This window comes from Oncorhynchus masou, chromosome 10, assembly GCF_036934945.1.
Source record: "Oncorhynchus masou masou isolate Uvic2021 chromosome 10, UVic_Omas_1.1, whole genome shotgun sequence".
NCBI classification, from domain to species: Eukaryota; Metazoa; Chordata; class Actinopteri; order Salmoniformes; family Salmonidae; genus Oncorhynchus; species Oncorhynchus masou.
Genome location: NC_088221.1, coordinates 40257362 through 40283712, shown reverse-complemented (window position 1 = coordinate 40283712; position 26351 = coordinate 40257362). Strand labels below are relative to the sequence as shown.

The following is a 26351-nucleotide window of genomic DNA, read 5'->3' as shown; positions in this document are numbered from 1 at the left end:
GTCATTGCCAGCAAAGGGTATATAACAAAGTATTGAGAAACTTTTGTTATTGACCAAGTACTTATTTTTCACCATAATTTGCAAATAAATTCATAAAAAAATCCTACAATGTGATTTTCTGGATTTTTTTTCTCATTTTGTCTGTCATAGTTGAAGTGTACCTATGATGAAAATTACAGATCTCTCATCTTTTTAAGTGGGAGAACTTGCACAATTGGTGGCTGACTAAATACTTTTTGCCCCACTGTAGCTCCGGAGTTCCTCTGTGGAGATGGGAGAACCTTCCAGAAGGATAACCATCTATGCAGCACTCCACCAATCAGACCTTTATGGTAAAGCGGCCAGATGGAAGCCACTCCCTGGTAAAAGACACATGACAGCCCACTTGGACTTTGTCACAAAGGCAAGTAAAGGACATTCAGAACATAAGAAAACATATTATTTGGTCTGATGAAACCAATATTGAACTCTTTGGCCTGAATGCCAAGTGTCATGTCTGGAGAAAACCTGGCATCATCCCTACGGTGAAGCATGGTGGTGACAGCATCATGCTGTGGGGATGTTATTCAGCGGCAGGGACTGGGAGACCAGTCAGGATCAAGGGAAAGATGAACGGAGCAAAGTACAGAGATCCTCGATGAAAACCTGCTCCAGAGCACTCAGGACCTCAGGCTGGGGCGAAGGTTCACCTTCCAACAGGACGACCCTAAGCACACAGCCAAGACAACACAGGAGTGGCTTCAGGAAAGGTTTATGAATGTCCTTGAGTGACCCAGCCAGAGCCAGGACTTGAACATCTCTGGAGACACCTGAAAATAGCTGTGCAGCGACGCTCCCCATCCAACCTGACAGAGCTTGAGAGGATCTGCAGAGAAGAATGGGAGAAACTCCCCAAATACAGGCTCTAATCTCTGCCAAAGGTGCTTCAACAAAGTACTGAGTAAAGAGTCTGAATACTTACGTAAATGTGATATTTTATTTTTAATACATTAACAAAAATGTCTAAGAACCTGTTTTTTGCTTTGTCATTATGGGGTATTGTGTGTAGATTGAAGAGGGGGAAAAAATATGTAATCCATTTTAGAGTAAGGCTGTAACGTAAGAAAATGTGGAAAACAGTCAAGGGGTCTGAATCATTTCCGAATTCACTGTAGTGCATTCAAATAGTAGTATTCATCTGGCCAGTTAATTAATATAATAGATGCATACAGGTCTCAAGTTCAATATTCATCAAGAACTGATACATTGAATGTGTTCAGTGAGGCCAGAACATTTTTTGAGAATGTTGTTTGTGGTTCATGTGAGTAAGTAGCTTTGAGACGCCAGGCTAAAATTCCTCATGACAAACCGCTGCTCTAGCAATGATACTCAGGGAAAAGGACAGGGCAAGGCAGGAGGGAAGAAGCTATCAGGGAAAAGGACAGGGCAAGGCAGGAGGGAAGAAGCTACCAGGGAAAAGGACAGGGCAAGGCAGGAGGGAAGAAGCTATCAGGGAAAAGGACAGGGCAAGGCAGGAGGGAAGGCAGACAGGAAGATTCAACACAACGATTGTTTTTGGTTAATTCTGTTGTTGCATTTTTCTATCCATTGTGCTCTGGCCTCTTCTACAAATTCCTAGTCCACTAAGTTGCTGAGGCCTGATGGGTAATTGGAAGACATCAGAGCTCAGCTGAAAGGAGGGTGCACATGCTCCCCCCCAGAACCCTTCACACAGGCACAGGAGAGGGGCCAATCCACCATCTATCCTTTGTGGGGGGAGGGGGTAACAAATTGGGACATGGGGGGTGTTGGGTGGTGGGGCGTTGGGGGGAATAGAAGAGGCACAGGGTGCTCAATCACAGACCCCGAATAGACAGAGAGGCGAAGGGCAAAAGCTACAGTAACGGGGTCCCCCAAACGCCCTTCTACACTCCCTGGACATTGTGCTCTCCGTCAGACCCCGCAATGGTAACATCCCCCCTCTGTCAGACCCCACAATGGTAACATCCCCCCTCTGTCAGACCCCACAATGGTAACTTCCCCCTCCGGTAGACCCCACAATGGTAACTTTCCCTCTATGCTATCCCTCTTCTCCATTATCTCTCTCTTCCACTAGCTCTCTCGTACTCTGTCCCTGCCTTTGCCTGCTGTCCTCACGCCCCCTAATCCCCCTAAACGAGCCCTGGTGGCCAGAGATATTTGTTTAGGGAAAAGTGATTAAAGTGTAATACAACAGACTGGCCCCTGACTCTCTGTCCTAAGATAAGTGACTGACAAGACCAAGCAGTCAAAAGGAAACTGGCACGCTACCAAGGAGCCAGGCCGGGACAGAGAGAGTTGGACAGAAAGAGGGAACAGAGAAAGAGAGAGAAAGCGAGAGAGAGCGGGACAGAGAGAGAGAGAGAGAGAGAGAGAGACTAGAGTTCAGTGAACAGAGTGAGAGCCTGAGAGACGAGTGAGTCTGAATGAACGAGAAAGGAAAAAGGATAAATGGGGAGAGAACATAATAAAAGAGGTGTGTGAACAGAACATGGAAAAAGCTGTATCCAGCTGTTATTCTAAGCTTGGGTCTCGACACGCCTCATTCAAACACCTCTGCAGCCAAAGCGAACAGAAGAGAGCCTCTGAATCAAACAATTAGCTTCCGCATTGACCACAGCATCCCGGCCGCCCGGCCGCCTGTCTTTGATTCTAAAAAGGGATTTTTTTCCCCTCCGCTTTATGCCGGCCAATTATTGTCAGGTGCCCGCTCTCCTTGTTCAGAGGACCTTTCAGATGGCATGCATTAATAGAGGACTGGTTACAGGAGAGGAGGAAAGCACCTCATTCATCCCTCTTAGTGAGCACACATTTCACACCCAGAGAGACCAAACACAGCGCCGCCATGGTTCCATTTACTGAGCTGTCTGTCAGTCAGCTTGTGAAGTCTCTCTGTATCTGGTAGTGAGATATCAGTTAGGGTCCAAAGGCTGACGACGCAAACAGATATAGTGGGGAGTAGGACATCTCTAGGGGGAATTATGAACTGTAGCTATGTCTTTAGATGACAATTTACATTAAGTTGCTCTTATAACTGTGTACTATTTACACTAGTATCAACATTGTAATAACGTGTTGTTACATAGATAGTAATTGAGTAATTGCATTTCAATTGCATAGTAATGGAACTCATATATAACAGACAGGCCATAGTGAATACTAAAACATTTACCACCAGACAATGGCCAGTGTGTGTGTGTGTAAGGTGTTAATTTTGGGGAGGTGTCTGTGACCCCCAGTAGTGTAACAGATGACTGATCTGAGCTCAAAAGAACTGATGGTGGTGGGTGAGAGACCCAGAAACCATGACCCCCAGCCGCCGTTTTGAAGCCAACCACAACAAAGCTGCTCTGTCACCAGAAACCATGACCCCCAGCCGCCGTTTTGAAGCCAACCACAACAAAGCTGCTTTGTCACTGCACAGGACTCTGGGGAATACCATGGAAAATGAAGACAAACTAAAAAGGGTCTGTGTTTGGGTTGAGGTTCAGACTAAAAAAAAATCTGACGTTCTATCAAGTGTTGCTTTGGGGAGCTGCTGTCCGCTTGTCTGTGTTTGTTTGATTGTTTGGAGGGAGGGAGGGAAAGAGGAACGGTGAAGGATTCAAGGACACTGGTCTTACTCAGGTCTGGACATGCCGTTCAAGTTGGCGTCGTTAAACGTGGTGAAATGTGGGTTGATTAACAGATAAGCCGCACCCACCCGCACACTTCCTTGTGTAACCTCAAAGGGGTTATGAGGTCACAAAGGTCAAGGTTGACGAAGAGGATAAGGGACGAGTCCTTCTGATAGGGTTTAGGATATTATGTACCCATTGGCTAATGTCACACTGGACTTCTTCAACAGGACCTATGCTTATCTCTGTTTTACTTATATTGGACTCAGAGACAAGACCTGCATTGCACCATCTGACAGTCCTTAGATAGCTGACCTCCCTCCTAACCTCCACTGAATTATACACAGAGACGACAAGAATGCCTACTGAACAGAGTACAGCGTTCTAAGGCACTGCATTTAAGTTCTAGAGGCGTCACTACAGACCCTGGTTCGATTCCAGGCTGTATCACAACCGGCCGTGATTGGGAGTACCATAGGGCAGCGCACATTTGGCCCAGTGTCGTCCAGGTTCGGGCCGTCATTGTAAATAAGAATTTGTTCTTAACTGACTTAGTTAAATAAAGAAAGACAAACGTATACAATCCTCGGGACATGTTTCCAGACCACTACTAACCCTCCGGTAGTGAACATATTTATGTGGACACCTGCTCATCAAACATTTCATTCATGGGCATTAATAGTGGGACCCCCCTTTGCTGCTATAACAGCCTCCACTCTTCTGGGAAGGCTTTCCACTAGATGTTGGAACAATGCTGCAGGGACTTGCTTCCAGTCAGCCACAAGAGCATTAGTGAGGTCGGGCACTGATGTTGGGGGCGATTAGGCCTGGCTTGTAGTCGGCGTTCCAATTCATCTCAAAGGTGTACGATGGGGTTGAGGTCAGGGCTTTGTGCAGGCCAGTAAAGTTCTTCCATAACAATCTCCACAAACCATTTCTGTATGGACCTTCGCTTTGTGCACAGGGGCATTGTCATGCTGAAACAGGAAAGGGCCTTCCACAAACTGTTGCCAAAAAGTTGGAAGCACATAATCATCTAGAATGTCATTGTATGCTGTAGAGTTCATCTATTTTATTTAACCCTTTATTTTACCAGGTAAGTTGACTGAGAACAGATTCTTATTTACAGAAACAACCTGGGGAATAGTTACAGGGGAGAGGGGATGAAGGAGTCAATTGTAAGCTGGGGATGATTGGTGCAGCTGTAGAACCTTTTGAGGATCTGAGGACCCATGCCAAATCTTTTCAGTCTCCTGAGGAGGAATAGGTTTTGTCGTTCCCTCTTCACGACTGTCTTGGTGTGCTTGGACCATTTTAGTTTGTTGGTGATGTGGACACCAAGGAACTTGAAGCCCTCAACCTGCTCCACTGCAGCCCCGTCGATGAGAATGGGGGCGTGCTCGGTCCTCTATTTCCTGTAGTCCACAATCATCTTCTTTGTCTTGATCACGTTGAGGAAGAGGTTGTTGTCCTGACACTACAAGGCCAGGTCTCTGACCTCCTCCGTATAGGCTGTCTCGTCATTGTCTGTGATCAGGCCTACCACCGTTGTGTCATCGGCAAACTTAATGATGGTGTTTGAGTCATGCAGTCATGAGTGAACAGGGAGTACAGGAGGGGACTGAGCACGCACCCCTGAGGGGCCCCAGTGTTGAAGAACAGCATTGTGGATGTGTTGCTACCTACCCTTACCACCTGTAGAGCGGCCCATCAGGAAGTCCAGTTGCAGAGGGAGGTGTGTAGTCCTAGGGTCCTTAGCTTATTGATGGGCTTTGAGGGAACTATGGTGTTGAACGCTGAGCTGTAGTCAATGAATAGCATTCTCACATAGGTGTTCCTTTTGTCCAGGTGGGAAAGGGCAGTGTGGAGTGCAATGGAGATTGCATCATCTGTGGATCTGTTGGGGCGGTATGCAAATTGGAGTGGGTCTAGGGTTTCTGGGATGATGGTGTTGATGTGAGCCATGACCAGCCTTTTGAAGCACTTCGTGGCTACAGGCATAAGTGCTAAGGGTCGGTAGTGTCATGACGTTGGCCTGGGGGATAGGTTTATGACCGTCATAAATACCTCTTCCCCCCTTTTCTCTTCTCTAACCTACTAAGGTTACATTTAAAAAAACCTTGGTTAACATAGAGATTCTGGGAACATTAGTATGTGGGGCGAAATTAATATTCTGGTAATCCAAACTATTGAACATATGCGGTGGTACTTAATGAATATGTCAGTTCGGTTGTCATCTGAGACATTCTCATCAATGATAAGATGACAAACTCTACAGTGGAAAGTCTACACATCAGAGTTATCAGATTCACATGGAATTGTTGTCCAATTTAAATGTTTGAATATTCATTATTTGTGATGGGATTAAATGCGATTTTAGCTTCTATAATGTGAGATTCGGATTTTCATAAGTTAGGGCTGCTCAATCAGTGGCCCTCCCCTGTGAAGGGACAAAGGCTGTAAAACTTTTCAAACACACCCTCCTCTTCCTTCCTATATAAGCTCTTGACGACAACATAACTATCTGTTCCGCGGATGTGAGATGACGGTCCCATGTAAGAATGGTTCAGGAAAAAAACTACAGAACGAAGCCAACATCAGCATGAGCTTTGGTTGCGAATGGTATGAACTTTGAACTCTTATTCACAACAGAAGTGATACCTCCTAGCCGTTGAGTTAGCAACCGCAGCTGCAAAAGCAGGTTAGGAAGGAACAGACAGAGTATCCCATCTACCACACAACGACGTTACTACAACTTATCCAAGTGACCACCAGAGACATTCTTCAAAGGACAGAGGACTCGGTTTGGCAACACGGCCTTCCACCTACCACCAACCTACTGAAGCGCAGCTCAGAGTAAATATTTATTGCATTTTCCTTTTCCAAATGGGCCGTAATTTAGAATGCATAAGATACTTACTTAAGATGCACTTATTTATGAAGCCAATGACTGATGTGGTGTACTCCTCAATGCCATCGGAGGAATCCCAGAACATATTCCAGTCTGTTCTAGCAAAACAGTCCTGTAGCTTAGCATCTGCTTCATCTGACCATTTTTTTATTGATCTAGTTACTGGTGCTTCCTGCTTCATTTTTGCTTGTAAGCAGGAATCAGGAGGATAGAATTATGGTCAGATTTGCCAAATGGGGGGCGAGGGAGAGATTTATATACATCTCAGTGTGTGGAGTAAATAAAGGTGGTCCAGAGTTTTTGTTTTCCTCTGGTTGCACATTTAACATGCTGATAGAAATTTGGTAAAACGGACTTAAGTTTCTCTGCATTACAGTCCCTGGCTACTAGGAGCGCCGCCTCTGGGTGAGCGTTTTCTTGTTTGTTTATGGCGGAATACAGCTCATTCAATATCTTAGTGCCAGCCTCTGACTGTGGCGGTATGTAAACAGCTACGGAAAAATACAGAAGAAAACTAGGTAGGTAGTGTGGTCTACAGTTTATCATGAGATACTCTACCTCAGGCGAACAATAGCTCAAGACTTCCTTAGATATCGTGCACCAGCTGTTATTTACAAAAATACATAGTCCGCCGCCCCTTGTCTTACCAGACGCCACTGTTCTATCCTGCCGATACAGCGTATAACCAGCCAGCTGTCTGTTGATAGTATCGTCGTTCAGCCACATCTCCGTGAAGCATACGATATTACAGTTTTGAATGTCCCATTGGTAGTTTAATCTTAGGTCATCTATTTTATTGTTCAAAGATTTCACGTTCGCTAGCAGAATAGAAGGAAGTGGGGATTTATTCGATCGCCTATGAATTCTCAGAAGGCAGCCTGCCCCCTGGCCCATTTTCATCCACCTCCTCTTCATGCAAATCACAGGGATCTGGGCCTGTTCACGAGAAAGCAGTATATCGTTCCTGTCGGCCTCATCAGACAGAGAAAAAAAAAGTATTCTGACAGTCCGTGGCTAGAAATCAAATGTCCAGAAGTTATTTTCAGTCATAAGAGACGGTAGCGGCAACATTATGTACAAAATAATAATAAAAAATAAAAAAAGTTACAAACGCAAAAAAAAAAAAAAAAAAACACAATCGGTTGGGGGCAGGTAAAACATCTGCCTTCTTCTCTGGCACCATCTTACAAGAGGCCCAAACCATGAAAAACAGCCCCAGACCATTATTCCTCCTTCACCAAAACTTTACAGTTGGCACTATGCATTGGGGCAGGTAACGTTCTTCTGGCATCCGCCAAACCCAGAGTTGTCTGTCAGACTGCCAGATGGGGAAGCGTGATTCATCACTCCAGAGAATGCATTTCTACGGCTCATGACTCAAATGGCGGCGAGCTTTACACCACTCCACCCGACGTGTGGCATTGCGCATGATGATCTTAGGCTTGTGTGCGGCTTCTCGGCCATGGAAACCCATTTCATGAAGCTCCTGACGAACAGTTCTTGTGCTCACGTTGCTTCCAGAGGCAGTTTCGGACTCGTTAGTGAGTGTTGCAAACGAGGACAGACGATTTTTACGTGCTATGTGCTTCAGCACTCAGTGGTCCCATTCTGTGACCTTGTGTTGCCTACCACTTTGCAGCTGAGCAGTTGTTGATCTTAGACGTTTCTACTTCTTAATAACAACACTTACAGTTGACCAGGGCAGCTCTAGCAGGGCAGACATCTGACAAAATGACTTGTTGGAAAGGAATCCTATGACAGTGCCACGTTGAAAGTCACTGAGCTCTTCAGAAAGGCCATTCGACGGCCAATATTTGTCTGTAGAGATTGCATGGCTGTGTCCTTGATTTTATACACCTGTCAGCAACGGATGTAGCCTGAAACCACTCATTTGAAGGGGTGTCCACAAACTTTTGTATTTATAGTGTATATCAGAAGATTTTTTACTAATGACAGTGGTTACCCCTTGGGTCAATATTTAGCCATGGTTTTGATGGATTATGTTGTAAAAATCAAATCAAATTTTATTTGTCACGTACTCTGAATACAACAGGTGACATGCTTATTTACAGGCCCTAACCAACAGTGCAATTTTTAAGTAATGAATACAGTAGCGAGGCCATATACAGTAGAGAGGCTATAACAGAAGCGAGGCTATATACAGTAGAGAGGCTATAACAGTAGCGAGGCCATATCAGTAGCGAGGCCATATACAGTAGAGAGGCTATAACAGTAGAGAGACCATATACAGTAGAGAGGCTATAACAGTAGCGAGGCCATATACAGTAGAGAGGCTAAAACAGTAGCGAGGTCATATACAGTAAAGAGGCTATAACAGTAGAGAGGTCATATACAGAAGCAAGGCTATAACAGTAGCGAGGCCATATACAGTAGCGAGGCCATATACAGTAGAGAGGCTATATACAGTAGAGAGGCTATAACAGTAGCGAGGCTATAACAGTAGCGAGGCAAATATACAGTAGAGAGGCTAAAACAGTAGAGAGGCCATATACAGTAGAGAGGCTATAACAGTAGAGAGGCCATATACAGTAGAGAGGCTATAACAGTAGAGAGGCTATATACAGTAGAGAGGCTATATACAGTAGAGAGGCTATAACAGTGGAGAGGCTATATACAGTAGAGAGGCTATATACAGTAGAGAGGCTATATACAGTAGAGAGGCTATATACAGTAGAGAGGCTATATACAGGCACCGGTTAGTTGGGCTAATTGAGGTAATATGTAGATGTAGGTATAGTTAAAGTGACTATGCAAAGATGATAAACAGAAAGTATCAGCAGCGTAAAAGAGGGGTTGGGGGACACAAATACACACACACACACACACAAAATGCAAATAGTCCAGGTAGCCATTTGGCATGTATCTTACCATTAACAGAGATATGTAGATGAACCATTATGTGGGGTGTGAAGTGACAGGATATTCTTCCAGTGAAGAATGTGTCACTTTATCACTGTATGTGTGTGTGTGTGTGTGTGTGGTTGGTAAGAGGTGCAGGTCTCTACCTGCACACCGGAAGCTCTGGGTGGTCAGGCCCTTCTCCACAGCCAGGCAGGTGAGGATACTGAGGAAGCTGGTGGTGACTGACTGTCTCTTGGCCCTCTGGGTGTCCCTCTGCCTCCTCTCCCTAGAGGGCTTGCTCCTCAGCAGAATCCCTGTCGACACTGCCCTCGGCCGGGCCTGGCCGGAACCCTGTCCCTCCTCACCCTGGGGCCTCTGGGCTGCCACGGCCATCTGCAGGGCCTCCACCCAGTCCTGGGCCTTGAGTAGGCTCTCAGTCCGCAGACGGAGCACCTCGCTGGGGAAGACGCCTTGGAAGCAGCCAGAGCTCACCCCCTCGGCCTCGTCCCTCTGCACGGCCAGGCAGGAGGCCAGCGGGTAATGGAGGACGGGCTCAGACACGGGCCCCCGGCCCTCGGTGGGAAAGGCCTGCAGCGTGGAGCGACTCAGTACGAAGGTGAAGGCCCTCCAGTTGTTCTGGTCAGTCAGCTGGTGGAGGATCCCAGCCTTGAGGACATCAGTATAGCACTGGGTGAACAGGGGCAGGGCCGTGGGCCGGGCTGGGAGGAGATGGGTGCAACAAGAGGCCAGGGCAGCCTCTGCAGGACCACGGGGATCTGGTCTGGTGTCGTGACCTCCAGAGGTAACGGAAGATGACGGGGAGAAGGCTGGAAGACACTCTGCATTTTTGTGGGTGGGCTGGGCAGCCAGTACTCTCTCCCAGATCAGCCTCCTCCAGTCTAGCACCTCCCACTGGCAGGCGGCACGTAACTGCAGGCGGGTGGAGCTGTTGAAGAAGAGGGTCAGTGAGTGATCTTTTAACACGTTGCTACGAGAGAAAGAACATTACAACAAAGCTTAAATTACAACTTATTTTCAAGTGAGTGCAGGCCATTTTTTTCATGTTTATGTGATTAACATAAACGTTTAATTTATATTTATCCAGGAAGTCCTGTTGAGGTCAGAAGACTTATTTTACAAGGGAGACCTGGCAAGAGGATAGGAGTTGAGAACCATGTTTTTCTTCCGTTACCTGTTGAAGAAGAGGGCCTGGAGGACTCGCCCGTCCTGGGGCGGCTGGGACTGGCTGACCCCCTGGCAGTGGGACAAGGAGTAGGCGGTGCAGAGCTGGCGGTTACCGCTGCTGTCCAGGCTGTAGACGCGCAGCTCACATGGGGTAAGCTCTACGCGACAGACGCTCCAACGACCCTTCTGACCCTCACGATGCTCCAGGGTATCCTGTTTCACCACACTACCGCTGCTGTCCTTACGGCCTGCAAAACAAACCCACAGTATATTCAGCAAAAGGATCATCTGCGGAAGACACTATTTAATATACTCCGTATAAACTTATATACTAACTAGGACTACATTTATTAGGCCTAACTTATATTTAATACCATATAGCCTACTGGAACAGGTTACAAGTAGAAGATAACTGCCTTTGAAAGATTCAGAGGGCAGATAAAAAGATTATCTGATGGGGTGGAGGGGCAGTCCATTCAAATGGCCCCACACACTACTACTACCACTCACAGAATGTCTGTGCAACAATTTCATTGTATTATCTGCTCGTTGGATCAATAACCTCCATTTGTTAGTCAGCACTCAGCAGTGTTCTCTTAGCTAATATACCACATATAGGACGTTCATTCTCCACTCATTAAAGTCACATCTAACATACAATTCCCTGCTTATTAAAAACCACAAATCAAACGCAACACATCACTAAGAGCAGGGGCTTGGACCTGTCTAGCCTATTGAGGTTCAGCTTGCTTAGCCAGCTTTTTCACACAAAATGAATAAGCCTACTATGCATTTCCACCCATTTGAGGGCCACAAATCTGATAGCACTTTTATATACAGCACCAGCCAAAGGTTTGGACATACAGTTGAAGTCTGAATATTACATACACTTAGGTTGGGGTCATTAAAAGTCGTTTTTCAACCACTCCACAAATTTCTTGTTAACAAACAATAGTTTTGGCAAGTCGGTTAGGACATCTACTTTGTGCAATACACAAGTCATTTTTCCAACAATTGTTACCAGACAGATTATTTCACTTATAATTCACTGTATCACAATTCCAAATGGGTCAGAAGTGTACCGACACTGCGCCTTTAAACATCTTGGAAAATTCCAGAAAATGATGTCATGGCTTTAGAATCTTCTGATAGGCTAATTGACATCATTTGAGTCAATTGGAGGTGTACCTGTGGATGTATTTCAAGGCATACCTTCAAACTCAGTGCCTCTTTGCTTGACATCATGGGAAAATCAAAAGAAATCATCCAAGACCTCAGCAAAGGATTGTAGACCTCCACAAGTCTGGTTCATCCTTGGGAGCAATTTCCAAATGCCTGAAGGTACCACGTTTATCTGTACAAACATTAGTACGCAAGTATAAACACCATGGGACCACGCAGCCATCATACCGCTCAGGAAGGAGACGCGTTCTGTCCCCTAGAGATGAACGTACTTTGGTGCGAAAAGTGCAAATCACTTCCAGAACAACAGCAAAGTACATTGTGAAGATACTGGAGGAAACAGGTACAGAAGTATCTATATCCACAGTAAAACGAGTCCTATATCGACATCACCTGAAAGGCCGCTCAGCAAGGAAGAAGCCACTGCTCCAAACCGCCATAAAAAAGCCAGACTATGGTTTGAAACTGCACGAGAACAAATATCGTACTTTTGGAGAAATGTCCTTGGGTCTGATGAAACTAAAATAGAACTGTTTGGCCATAATGACCATCGTTATGTTCGGAGGAAAAAGAGGGAGGCTTGTAAGCCGAAGAACACCATCACAACCGTGAAGCACTGGGGTGGCAGCATCATGTTGTGGGGGTGCTTTGCTGCAGGAGGGACTGGTGCTCTTCACAAAATAGATGGCATCATGAGGGCGGAAAATTATGTGGAAATATTGAAGCAACATCTCAAGTCAACAGTCTGGAAGTTAAAGCTTGGTCACAAATGGGCCTTCCAAATGGACAATGACCCCAAGCATACTTCCAAAGTTGTGGCAAAATGGCTTAAGGACAACAAAGTCAAGGTATTGAAGTAGCCATCACAAAGCCCTGACCTCAATTATATTGACAATTTGAGGGAAGAACTGAAAAAGCGTGTGCGAGCAAGGAGCCCTACAAACCTGACTCAGTTACACCAACTCTGTCAGATGGAATGGGCCAAAATTCACCCAACTTATTGTGGGAAGCTTGTGGAAGGCTACCCAAAATGTTTGACCCAAGTTAAACAATTTAAAGGAAATGCTACCAAACACTCAATTAGTTTATGTAAACTTCTGACCCAATGGGAATGTGATTTTTCACTACTATTATTTTTACATTCTTAAAAATTGGTGATCCTACATAAGACAGGGATTTTTACTAGAGAATAAAAACTAGTTTAAATGTATTTGGCTAAGATGTAAACCAATGGGAATGTGATGAAAGCAATAAAAGCTGAAATAAAATCACTCTACTATACATACATACATACATACACACACATATATATATATATCTCATTTTTGGGGTATTTTTACCCTTTTCTCCCAATTTCAAATGCGATCTTGTCTCATCGCTGCAGCTCCCCAACGGACTCGGGAGAGGAGAAGGTTGAGTCATGCTTCCTCCGAAACATGACCCGCCAAACCGCGCTTCTTAACACCTGCCCACTTAACCCGGAAGCCAGCTGCACCAATGTGTCGGAGGAAACACCGTTCAACTGACGACAGTAGTCAGCCTGCAGGCACCCGACCAGCCACAAGGAGTCGCTACAGAGCGATGAGCCAAGTAAAGTCCACCCCTGCCAAACTCTCCCCTAACCTGGATGACGCTAGGCCAATTGTGCACCGCCCTACGGAAATCCAGGTCATGGACGGTTGTGACACAGGCTGGGATCGAACCCGGGTCTGTAGTGACGCTGACCTAGATATTCAGACCTGGACATTCAGACCTGGACATGCTCTGGTAAACAACGTGTCAAAAGTGCCATCTACCACAGCATGTCCAGGTCAGAATGTCCAGGTCAGAATGTCCAGGTCAGAATGTCCAGATCCAAATGTCCAGATCCAAATGTCCAGGTCAGAATGTCCAGGTCAGAATGTCCAGGTCCGAATGTCCAGGTCCGAATGTCCAGGTCCGAATGTCCAGGTCCGAATGTCCAGGTCCGAATGTCCAGGTCCGAATGTCCAGGTCAGAATGTCCAGGTCAGCGGGGCTAGCTTTAAAAGTGCTTCCTCGGAGGTCAGCAGGAAGAAACAGCATTGTTACTCAGAACGCTGTGCCCACACAGAGAATCAGGAGAAACTGACTGCAGCACACACTCTCTCTGCTCTTCCATTTCTTTCACACTCCTTTCTTTATATTTCTCCTTTATTAATCTTATCTCTCAGCTTCCTGCTCAGTGGATATGGGTTTTGACTTGTGCTATTGGCTGCATATAGGGTGCAGACGGACCGGGGTGAGACTCCATCTACCTACCAGTGGCCCTGAAGCAGAGGGACTGGGGTGAGACTCCATCTACCTACCAGTGGCCCTGAAGCAGAGGGACCGGGGTGAGGCTCCATCTACCTACCAGTGGCCCCGGAGCAGAGGGACCGGGGTGAGACTCCATCTACCTACCAGTGGCCCCGGGGCAGAGGGACTGGGGTGAGACTCCATCTACTTACCAGTGGCCCCGGAGCAGAGGGACTGGGGTGAGACTCCATCTACCTACCAGTGGCCCCGGAGCAGAGGGACTGGGGTGAGACTCCATCTACCTACCAGTGGCCCCGGAGCAGAGGGACTGGGGTGAGACTCCATCTACCTACCAGTGGCCCAGGAGCAATGCCCCATGAGACAGATAGGAGATGTTTTCCTTATCTGTAACTCTCCAACTCACTCTAGGCCCAGAATATCATATCAGGGGAACACAACTCTAGGCCCAGAATATCAAGGGAACAACTCTCTGCCTACAATATATCAGGGAAACAACTCTAGGCCCAGATTATCATCTCAGGGGAACAACTCTAGGCCCAGAATATCATCTCAGGGGAACAACTCTAGGCCCAGAATATCATCTGAGAGGAACACAACTCTAGGCCCAGAATATAATATCAGGGGAACACAACTCTAGGTCCAGAATATCATCTCAGAGGAACACAACTCTAGGCCTAGAATATCATCTCAAGGGAACAACTCTAGGCCTAGAATATCATATCAAGGGAACAACTCTAGGCCCAGAATATAATATCAGGGGAACACAACTCTAGGTCCAGAATATCATCTCAGAGGAACACAACTCTAGGCCCAGAATATCATCTCAAGGGAACAACTCTAGGCCTTGAGGGTTGCAAAGTATACTTGTGTTCATCCTTATCAGAAACCTAGTTACACCCGGGTTAACAGGTGTGTGTGTAGTCCTTGACCAATCAATGATAATAAGTGATAATCAATTGGCAGGGATTAAGACAGTTCATTTCAGTACATCCCTGTGCTAAGCTTTAGTGTCAAGGCCGCTACACACTTCACACAAACGCAGCGATGGAAAGTCGTTTTCACACATAGTTCTATGTACTTCTGTGTGGCTCAAATTTTGGAATGGGACTGTATACGACGCTCTGTCTGTTTACATGAAGTGTGTAGCAGCATTTACTGTTACCAACCACTGTTACTCCCCTTCAGGGGGCTGTCTGTCTCACCCAACCTCCTCCCTTCAACGCCATCAATCGAGGCCGATGGCAATTGAGGTTGTGGGCTAATTTGTCTATGTTTGTCAGGGTGAGAGGAGCAGATGCCAAGAGCCAAGCCCAGGGCAGACGACCAGACGGCCGGACCGCTGTGCTTTGGCTTTCAGGAGCCACTCAGGCGACGGTGGGGGGTGTTAGGGGGCTCGCCTGTCCCCCTGGGCTTCAAAGGCTCCCGTGAGCATGTGGGTGCGGAGCAGGTCACTGTTCATTTCACGCTACAGAGGAAGCAAGGCACACGGACATGACTCAATTAGCAGTCTGCGCTTTGCTCTGCTTTGCTGGGCTTGGTCAACCAGCAGCGGTCTAGCCCTACAATGTCCTACACCTCCACTGAATTGAACTGGCCGTCCTGGCCTGTCCTGGCCACCTGATGCGATAGCGTTGCTGAAATGTCACAGGGTCTTAACATTAAGGTGATGTGAATGGTCTGGCCCAGAGGCAGGTGAGGAGAGGCCATCTTGTGAACTCGTTGTTGGTGTCTGAGCCGTCACTTCATATTATACTCAACTTACAATGGTGCCTTGTCCCCTAGTGATAGCTTAATAGCTTCACTAGATGAACTAGCCTAATATGTTTTTTTTAAACGCTTATAAAAACAAGGCTAAATGTGGTTAAATGAACAACGGTCCCCTTCCCCCTAGTTCTCTCCTTCCTGCTTTTTTAATAACGGAGATAAAGAAGGGTGGTGGTGTGTCCCAGGGTTCTCCACAAATTATTATTTTATTTTTTTATTCTTTATTTGTTATCATAGAAGGCTGTGAGAGGTGTTAAACTCCGCCTCCGGGACGCCCCCCTCCAGCGTCCTCAGCAGCACCACCTTGTTAAAAATAAATCCTTGGGAGAATCCTGTGTCCCATCCATCTTACTGCACAAAATCATTGACAGACAAGGTGTCACTGAGTTTCACACTTGCACGCTAAACTAAACTCTCTTTAGGGACTAATAAATATGTGGATGCAGTGGAAACTCGATTGGGATTCAGCCTCCGATCGGCAGTCGACACGCTCAGGGGAGTTTGGAGCAGAATTAGTGTGTCAGTGTGTCTGTGTTCAATTACACCTCCGCCGTGTGTCGTGACATCATGCTCCGGTAACGCTGTGAGACATAAACAAGCTAACGTTACGCCACACAGCCTCGGGCCCAATTGCCTCAACCCTGCTGTCAAAATGCAGAACTAGGATATCAGTCCACCCAGAGATGTAATCCCACTAAAGGCGCCAGCATGCTTCAGTTCAGCTTGGAGGCTAGCCCAACTCGGCAAGGTGAACCGAACGAGTGTGCTCGCATACTCCATTAAAGACCTTTACATGAAAAACAAGAAAAAAAGCAGCAATAGTACTGTTTGTCCATTTTGAGACGCCGTAGCCAGCTTCCTCAAAAGTCAACCCTCATTTAGGACTTTGATGAACAAAAACGTCACACAATGTCATCATAATATATGCACGAACTCTTCCGAAATGTTTCAGCCGGGAAGCAGCTACCTTTTACCACCACTGACCTTGTTCGTCTTTCAGTCACCCACGTGGGTATAACCAATGAGGAGATGGCAGGGTGCTTTGTGCAAAATAGGAAGCCGAGTCTAGATTTAATTTTGGATTGGAGATGCTTAAGAGTCTGGAAGGAGAGTTTACAGTCTAACCAGACATCTAGGTATTTGTAGTTGTCCACATATTCTAAGTCAGAACCGTCCAGAGTAGTGATGCTGGACAGGCGGGCAGGTGCGGGCAGCGATCGGTTGAAGAGCATGCAATTAGTTTTACTTGCATTTAAGAGCAGTTGGAGGCCACGGAAGGGGAGTTGTATGGCATTGAACCTCGTCTGGAGGTTAGTTAACACAGTGTCCAAAGAAGGGCCAGAAGTATACAGAATGGTGTCGTCTGCGTAGAGGTGGATCAGAAAATCACCAGCAGCAAGAGCGACATCATTGATGTACACAGAGAAGAGAGAGCCCGAGAATTGAACCCTGTGGCACCCCCATTGAGACTGCCAGAGGTCCGGACAACATGCCCTCCGATTTGACATACTGAACTCTATCAGAGAAGTAGTTGGTGAACCAGGCGAGGCAATCATTTGAGAAACCAAGGCTGTTGAGTCTGCCGATAAGAATATGATGATTGGCGGCTGCACAGTACTGTCTCTTATCGATGGCAGTTATGATATAGTTTAGGACTTTGAGCGTGGCTGAGGTGCACCCATGACCAGCTCTGAAACCAGATTGCATAGCAGAGAAGGTACGGTGCGATTCGAAATGGTCGGTAATCTGTTAACTTGGCTTTCAAATACCTTAGAAAGGCAGGGTAGGATAGATATAGGTCTGAGGCAGTTTTGGTCTAGGGTGTCTGCCCCTTTGAAGAGGGGGATGACCGCGACTGCTTTCCAATCTATGGGAATCTCAGACGATACAAAAGAGAGTTTGAACAGGCTAGTAATAGGGTTTCAACAATTTTGGCAGATAATTTTAGAAAGAAAGGGTCCAGATTGTCTAGCCTGGCTGATTTGTAGGGGTCCAGATTTTGCAGCTCTTTCAGAACATCAACTGACTGGATTTGGCAGAAGGAGAAATGGGGGAGGCTTGGGCGAGTTGCTGCGGGGGGTGCAGGGCTGTTGACCGGGGTAGGGGTAGCCAGGTGGAAAGCATGGCCAGCTGTAGAAAAATTCTTATTGACATTCTCAATTATAGTGGATTTATCGGTGGTGACAGTGTTTCCTAGCCTCAGTGCCGTGGGCAGCTGAGAGGAGGTGCTCTTATTCTCCATGGACTTTACAGTGTCCCAGAACTTTTTCGAGTTTGTGCTACAGGATGCAAATTTCTGCATGAAAAAAGCTAGCCTTAGCTTTCCTAACTGCTTGTGTATATTGGTTCCTAACTTCCCTGAAAAGTTGCATATCACGACGGCTATTCGATGCTAATGCAGAACGCCACAGGATGTTTTTGTGCTGGTCAAGGGCAGCCAGGTCTGAAGAGAACCAAGGGTTACATTGTTGTAATGGGGCATCTTTATTTAAGATGGTGAGGAAGGCACTTTTGAAGAATAACCAGGCATCCTCTTCTGACTGAATGAGGTCAAAATCCTTCCAGGATACCCGGGCCAGGTCGATTAGAAAGGCCTGTTCGCTGAAGTGTGTCGTGATCGCGTTTGGTGTAGGGGGACAAAATAAATGTATGCACGTGTAAGGCTTAAACAGTTCTGTATAAGGCTTAAACAGGGACGTGACGATAAACACTGTAGCAGGGGCCAGGGTGTAATTTGGGGGGAGGTTTGTACCGGGAATAGGGAGAACTGGTTAGGTCAGCTCACTTAGCTAAACCTGCCAAAGACATAAAGGGCAGATAGGGACTGCTCTAGCAATTATCTTACTGTACTGACTGACTGCCACACCCAGACAGACCAACGACTGGGACAGCCAATCATAACAACAAGTGCCATTTTAGAACTTTGGCCTTTAAAGAAGCAGATGTTGGACCCCCTGGTGATTCCTGGACACCATGACAGACAGACCCAAAGAGGTCAGGAATAAAGTAAACATCCCTAACATAGAGTTAGTTAACATAGTTAACATAGAGTTATAACATAGTTAGTTATAACAGTTAGTTAACATAGTTAGTTAACATAGAGTTATAACATAGTTAGTTATAACAGTTAGTTAACATAGTTAGTTAACATAGAGTTATAACATAGTTAGTTATAACAGTTAGTTAACATAGTTATAACATAGTTATAACAGTTAGTTAACATAGTTAGTTAATATAGTTATAACATAGTTAGTTAACATAGTTAGTTAACATAGAGTTATAACATAGATAGTTATAACAGTTAGTTAACATAGTTAGTTAACATAGTTAGTTATAACAGTTAGTTAACATAGAGTTATAACATAGTTAGTTAACAGAGTTAGTTAATAGAGTTATAACATAGTTAACACAGTACTGCTACTTGCACATCATTTGCACATCTATCACTTCAGTGTTAATTTGCTAAATTGCAATTACTTCGCTACTATGGCATATTTATTGCCTTACCTCCTTCCTCAATTTGCACACACTGTAAATAGAGTTTTCTATTATGTTATTAACTGTACATTTGTTTATCTCATGTGTAACTCTGTGGGTTTTTTTTTGTCACACTGCTTTGATTTATCTTGGCCAGGTCGCAGTTGTGAATGAGAACTTGTTCTCAACTGGCCTATCTAGTTAAATAAAGGTGAATTTAAAAAAAAAATATGTGAAGATACATATATTAAGTGTTGTATTTAATTCTGTGGCGTCCCTAATTAAATTAAAAGCCAAAATAACAGAGATTCATTAGATGAATGAACCAATGGAAAGACCATTTAACAGCTAATAAAGCTAGGCTACACATTCAAATCCCTGAGGTACATGTCTGGTCTAATGTCTTCAGAGGACAATATAAAACCTTACAGAGTAGAGTGGTAAATGATGTAAAACCTCTACAGCACTAGAACACTGACAGCTGAAGGCTCAGTGACGTCTGCTCGCTCTCGCATGCCGAAATCAACTGATCCATCAACATTAGCGTGTGTGTTGCTGAGGAAATCAGTAAGTGTCACCCCGCGGGGACTCAGCAGCAGTGTGTGGGCTGGGCTCGTTATGGGGGAACAGCTACCAGTGAGACAGACTGAAAGCATTCTTGCATGCCAGTAGCTCCAAAGCCTCCTTTCCCTGTTGCATCCAATGTGAAAACATGAACTGCAGTGGAATCCCATGTTATTCAAGGTAGTGGGGATGTCATGGTTCTCTCTCTTAGCAATTAAACAGATATGCTGAGGTTTGTCCTAAGAAGAGATGGGCCCTAGCCTAGGCCTACCTACACACATCATGGAAATATGTCACAGGGCACGAGAGGATACAATTAGGCTACAGTGTATGAAAGCATTGCCAACCTTAACAACTGGCAAAGAGCAGTATGTATTCTGATGCAAAGTGCTGTTGAATGCAGCCCATGCTTTTACTGTCCTCTTGTGTAGCCCAACTATCCATCCCTCCTCCCTGCCCAGAGCCAACTAAGGCCTTTTCAGCTATATGCTAATCCTTCCTAATACGAGGGATAATTGGGCCACTCTCTTTCTCCTTATTTGGGTCTGTTTGGTGACAGAATGACATCCTATTATGGTCTTTGGTGAAAATCTTCACAATCACATCCCTAAACAAACACAAACAGGCAGACTAAACAATGTGTCAGGGAGGTTGGTATTATTCACCACATCCTGACTGGTCACCGCAGTGGGAACTTAGTTCCATCCCAATAAAATGCTGGCTGCTGCAGTACAGCCTAGGCCCAATTGTTTTCTGTAGGACACTGAAATCATCTTCATAAAGGTGGAAGTGGAAGCTAGTCCCAGACTTCATCTAGTCTCTGACACAGAGGACAAGTGTCATGATAACATAAGTACTAAAACTGGGCGATAAATTACCTGAGTTGATGTGATGACTATAAATATAACTATATTTTTATAACAATGTGAACTACAGTTTGTGTTTAATTATCCTTTAAACTACTACAACTAGTTTGATGGTTGTAGCCATCAATTGTCCCATTTAACAAATCACCCATATGAGCACACTTGTTTCATTTCAAACTTTACATTTCCCTAGTATAGGCTACTTATCGTAATAAACAATATCAGTAAAATGCGATAAGTGATCGGTATGGTCGGCGTCCAGCACTTTCGGTTTATCGTCCCAGCTCTAAAGCACATGTCATGACAGCCTATTTAGCAAACATTTTGAAGATTTGTTTGAAGCTCATAGACACTGACATTGATTTGAGTATCAACCAAATGTAAATAGGCAGTATGTCCTTATCAGCTAACCAAAGAAGGACACACTCTCTCCTTCCTGCCTTACCTTCTTCTCTATGGTCGTTGAGAGCCATGTTCTTCAGCGTATTCTTGTCCACAGCAGGCAGGCCGTTAGCATTGTCCATGTAGGACGGCCGGTAATTAACATCAGACCGCGAGCGATTGTGGCCTTTGTTAAAGGCGGCGTTAGAGGAGGTGTTGTTGGTGTCCTTGGTGTGGGCGGCCAGGTCATTAGTGGAACGAGCACGGCTCCTTTTCCACTGCCTCAGAGCCAGCACGCTGAAGGCCGAGGACTGGTCAGCCCAGGCCACGTTACGCGGGGATACCTCGGTCCCCTGCTCCCCAGCCAGCAGGCCCCACACCCCGCTAGAGCTCAGCTTCCCCAGGGCTACAGACATCTCCTGCAGCTTGGGGTGGTGCTGCCTGGGCTGCCGGACCCCCTCCCCTCCCTGGCCTCCACCTCCGTCCAGGCAGTGTAGGAAGTCCTCGGTGGCCTCCAGGGCAGGGCTAATGTCCTCTACCTCCTCCATGGTGCTCCTCGGCTTGGCCCCGTGTGGTGGCTGTTAGGGCAGGCGGGGTGGTGGTTCTCTATGGGGCTGGGTGGTTCTCTGGGCAGGGGACGATCCAAGCGGCTCTGGACCTCGCAGCTGAAGCATCTGCAGTCTGAGCCCCAGAGGGAAGCCGTGTTCCTCGAGGGTAGGAGGCTTCTTCCAGGAAAACAATTCCTCGTTAACACAGCTCTGTTAATCAACTAGCTCGAGGCGGACACTCTTATTGAGTTTATGATAGCTCTGGCCTTTGCCAAAAATTCTTATGACACAGTTTTGGGGTGGCACTGCTTTTCTTACACAGGCTGATGGCTCTCTCTTTCTGTGTGTGAGTCAGCTCTCACATGAATCCACATGAGGATGTGTGTAACAAAGAAGAATGCTCCTCCTCCACATTGGATGATGATGATGCCATCCAAAGGGCACAATGTGAGGCTTCACTGTGTCATGGGACAGAAAAGGGAACAGAAAAAGGAAGCATGTCAGGGTTGATTATCAGAACATAAGAAAACACTGAACAGGGTGAAGATCAGATATGTTTAGCAATGAACAAGGCTTAGCAAGCATAACATTTCCTGATCTCATCAAACAACATAGGCATTATCCAGTTGACAGATAACAGTTTACAAACACTATTGTAAATCAAAGACAATTACCTAAAATCAATCAGCTACCCTCAACCATTGGATGCTCCCACGGCTGTTCGGATCAACCCAGGTAGAGGGGGTAAATGGAATAGCCTAGCCTAACACACAGACAGCTAACCTGTGCCTCAGGCTTGGACCAACCTGGTTGGGGCGGGGTTCCCTTCCTTCTGGCCAGACAGTTTAGCCTCTCACTTCCAGGGTTTGTTGCAATTTTTCTCTTCCTCACCCCTCGCTACCTCTCTCTCTCTCTCTCTCTCTCTGTCACTGACAGGCCCATTGCTCCCTCCCAGTTCTTTCACTTTCTTCCAGACATTAATTGTTTAGAGGACATCACCACTAGCCTATCCCTGGATGGCATACAGGCAGCACTTCACTGGGAAAGGGGAGTGAGGAGAGGAGGTGAGGAGAGGGGGTGAGTTGGAGGAAGGGAGGTGAGGAGAGGGGCTGAGATGGGGGGGGGGATGAGGTAAGGGCTGGGCGATTTATCAAATTCATGTTTTAGCACGATGTTCCAAATGCCTGTAGCACAACAATCAAGTTTAATTAAAAATGTGATTATGTCTGCTTGTTTTCATATATTTTTGGTCTCGTCTCTTTCACTCCTTCTGTGCTGTGCACCTTCCCATTTACTTACACACGCACACACACGCACACACACACACACACACACACACACACACACACACACACACACACACACCACCTGCCACTCACAACAAAGATGAGAGATCACTTCTTCCTCTCTGACAAGCGGTTTCAACTCACTATATTCATTTGAGGTTTGGTGGAAGAGAATCGGACATATGGTCAGGTAGTGTATATTATGCAGAATCCTGTCTGGGGAAAAAACATCTAAGCCACACCTCCTGCCACTCACAACAAAGATGAGAGATCACTTCTTCCTCTCTGACAAGCGGTTTCAACTCACTATATTCATTTGAGGTTTGGTGGAAGAGAATCGGACATATGGTCAGGTAGTGTATATTATGCAGAATCCTGTCTGGGGAAAAAACATTACATATCATTTATAGGCCATGTCACCCAGGCCTATGTGAGGGGATGTGGTGAGGAGGTGGAGAGAGGGATGAGGTGGAGGGAGGGGTGAGGTGGAGGGAGGGGTGAGGTGGAGAGAGGGATGAGGTGGAGGGAGGGGGTGGAGGTGGAGGGAGGGATGAGGTGGAGGGAGGGGTGAGGTGGAGAGAGGGATGAGGTGGAGAGAGGGATGAGGTGGAGAGAGGGATGAGGTGGAGAGAGGGATGAGGTGGAGAGAGGGATGAGGTGGGAGGGGATGAGGTGGAGAGAGGGATGAGGTGGAGGGAGGGGTGAGGTGGAGGGAGGGGTGAGGTGGAGGGAGGGGTGAGGTGGAGAGAAGGATGAGGTGGAGAGAGGGATGAGGTGGAGAGAGGGATGAGGTGGAGAGAGGGATGAGGTGGAGAGAGGGATGAGGTGGAGAGAAGGATGAGGTGGAGAGAGGGATGAGGTGGAGGGAGGGGTGAGGTGGAGGGATCAAGGAGGGCAGCCAGGCCAGATGAGGCTGTGCTTAGGAATGTTGTCGTTGTGACAACAAGCCCCTGGGGGAGCCCTGGGCAGGGTGTAACTCTGCAACTCCATGTCCGACTCCAGGTACAGTAGCTACAGGGATCTGTCTCATCAATGAGTTCACTGCATCCAATGAAACATTGCCATGATGGCAATGTTCATAGCAAATTATCATCTCACAGACAATCATCCTGCACTAACGAGAACGACCAGCTCAGAACTAGAAAAACATATTAAACTATCTCCAAGAGCATGTGTAAAAAAAATAAACATCCTGGTGACCTAGTGCATGACGGTCTGAGGCAAGCAGCACCACCAGCAGCAAGGAGCAGCAAGTCACGACTGTGTCCTCACCTTACCCAGCAGACTGGCAGGTGTGACACAGAAGCACACTGTCTCTCCTCACTGACGGTCTATTTATAGCCATCTCACACAGCAGGCATCATATCTTCCCTCATTGCAGTAGCTAGGACAGGTGTGTGTATGTAGTCTACACATCTGTATATTATCTATTAATTTGACATGAATGGGGTAACTAACTCTGGTGTAGTTTACAATTCATTGATCAACACAAGGGGACAGCGCTGTCAAGACAGGTGCCTTGCGTATAACTTCTGACAACAGTGCAGCATGTAACGCAATCAATGCAGCTATCCTAGCAAGCTAGTAAGTTATCGTTTTACATACACACCCAGACCAGCTACATCCTAGTTCAGTGGTTCACTAACATAGTAAGAGCGTCTGCTAAATGACTTAAATGTAAATGTAAATGTAGCTAGTTCCAAGCTAACACCGAATATCGGTTCACTTCTAACATTCGTCGTTGACATAATACTTAGTAAAGCTTGGCCAACCAAGCTAGCGAGATAAACGGCTCCGTTAGCTAGCAGGTGCGAGTGTCCATCATCTAGTTAGCAACGTCAACTAGCCTCCCATCCTTGAGCAATGTCCATTCTAGCGGTAAAAACCATCTAGCTACACGCGCAAATATGTATCTATATTTGTTAATATTATTGTTCGGAGAAAAAAATATGCTAAATAACCACAAACTCGGTGTCGAAAGAATAATTAATAAGTCTCGACTCACCTGATTCTGTTTACAAATATATAATTTTCTGGTCCGTCAGAGGAAACGTTCACCGGACAGAACTGATAGTTCCTTCGTTAAATGTTCCGTCTCTTGCAACTTGTGTGAGTTGGCCATGCATTCTGGAGAAAGGGTGTCCTGATTCTCAACCATTCATTTCCCCCAGATCAGTTCAGAGAAATTACTGTAGAGAGTTGTAAATTCTGCAATAACATGGGATTTATGATTGATTCTATAAGTAATAATACAATAGTATGGCACTACTAACATGATAATTCTGGTGTAATTATAATCTCAACATGGATGGAAACAACATGATCATTATTACACAAGTGTGTGTAGCAATAATAATTGAGGAACTTTTGGTGAGTTGAAAACCTTTCAGTTACTACATCTGTGCCTAATTTATTCTACATCCCCATTGTCCCCTTGTGTTTTGCACGAAAATAACACAGCTTTTTTGTAACTGAACATTTAAAGTCCTTTTAAATTACTCCAACCCTATTTCATACCCATTCCCCAACATCACACAAATTAACCGACAGTTGCGGCAAACCAATATAATACTAATTTAATGACGAAGGCAGGTGACAGCAGCAGGGACCACATATCAAACTGAAAATCCTCCAACAAAGGTCATAAAGACATTTCTCTAATGACGAATCTGAGTGGAGGGGTGGAGGAAAGGGGGGTGAGCAGGGAGAGAACGGAGCATATTTTTTTCCTAATGGGGCAAAGCTAGCGGTGCTTGAAGCTACCCAGCGTCCATTGTGCTGACCCTACAGAAAGAGAAACATTGGTCTCTTTCAGGCCAGAGAGAGAAACACAGTAATTATCGTGGGCTCTCTCGGCTAAACATGCAACCACCCCTCCTTCGGGCTCTCAGAGCCCCCTGTACCCTTTCTATGTGCTTATTGTCTAGGCTCGTTTAAAAAAGTCCTTCTCTAATGAAGGAGGAGGGGGCCCTGCCCGGGCTAATGGGCTCAAATATGTTCCTCTCCGGAGCATTGTTGTGGGATAATGGCTCTATGAGCCCCAGCTGTAAACTTGCAGACGCCATATTGTGTATGACCTACATAGAGCTGCATGTGAACTCTTGCTAAATGCTATTAGTCCCAGAAAACTCTCCTCTCTTTTATTTTGTTCTGAGAGGAGAGTCAATTATGGCAGTCAGCAATTGGGCCTAGCTGCCTTTGGTAGAGATGCAGAAGGAAGCAGAGAGGGACTTATAGTTGGATACGTCTTACAGCTATAATACTGTAATGTATAAATGCCTTCTCAAATAAGGATGTACAAATAAATAGAGAAATATAGTATGATAACCTCAAGGACACCAGGGCATTTAACACAATTATATAACATGTAGCACAAACACTACTAACAATGAATGGTATTTGTTGCTTCATTCG

The 26351-nt window shown here is 45.9% G+C and overlaps 1 protein-coding gene across 2 annotated transcripts in view; it reads right to left on the bottom strand.

The window, feature by feature from the left end:
• LOC135547629 (pleckstrin homology domain-containing family M member 3-like) overlaps nucleotides 1–25250 on the bottom strand; it is an 82263-nt gene extending 57013 nt beyond the window's left edge. Inside the window, exons 1-4 of one of the 2 annotated variants that reach the window (XM_064976800.1) lie at nucleotides 24943–25250; nucleotides 21168–22109; nucleotides 10601–10841; nucleotides 9573–10354 (exon numbers count right to left, since the gene is read on the bottom strand). In XM_064976800.1, the coding sequence (XP_064832872.1) occupies nucleotides 9573–10354; nucleotides 10601–10841; nucleotides 21168–21651 (1507 nt within the window). In that variant the 5' untranslated portion in view covers nucleotides 21652–22109; nucleotides 24943–25250. The remainder of the gene's footprint in view (nucleotides 1–9572; nucleotides 10355–10600; nucleotides 10842–21167; nucleotides 22110–24942) is intronic. The other variant, XM_064976798.1, reaches the window with a different exon arrangement.
• Between the last annotated feature and the right edge of the window lie 1101 nt (nucleotides 25251–26351).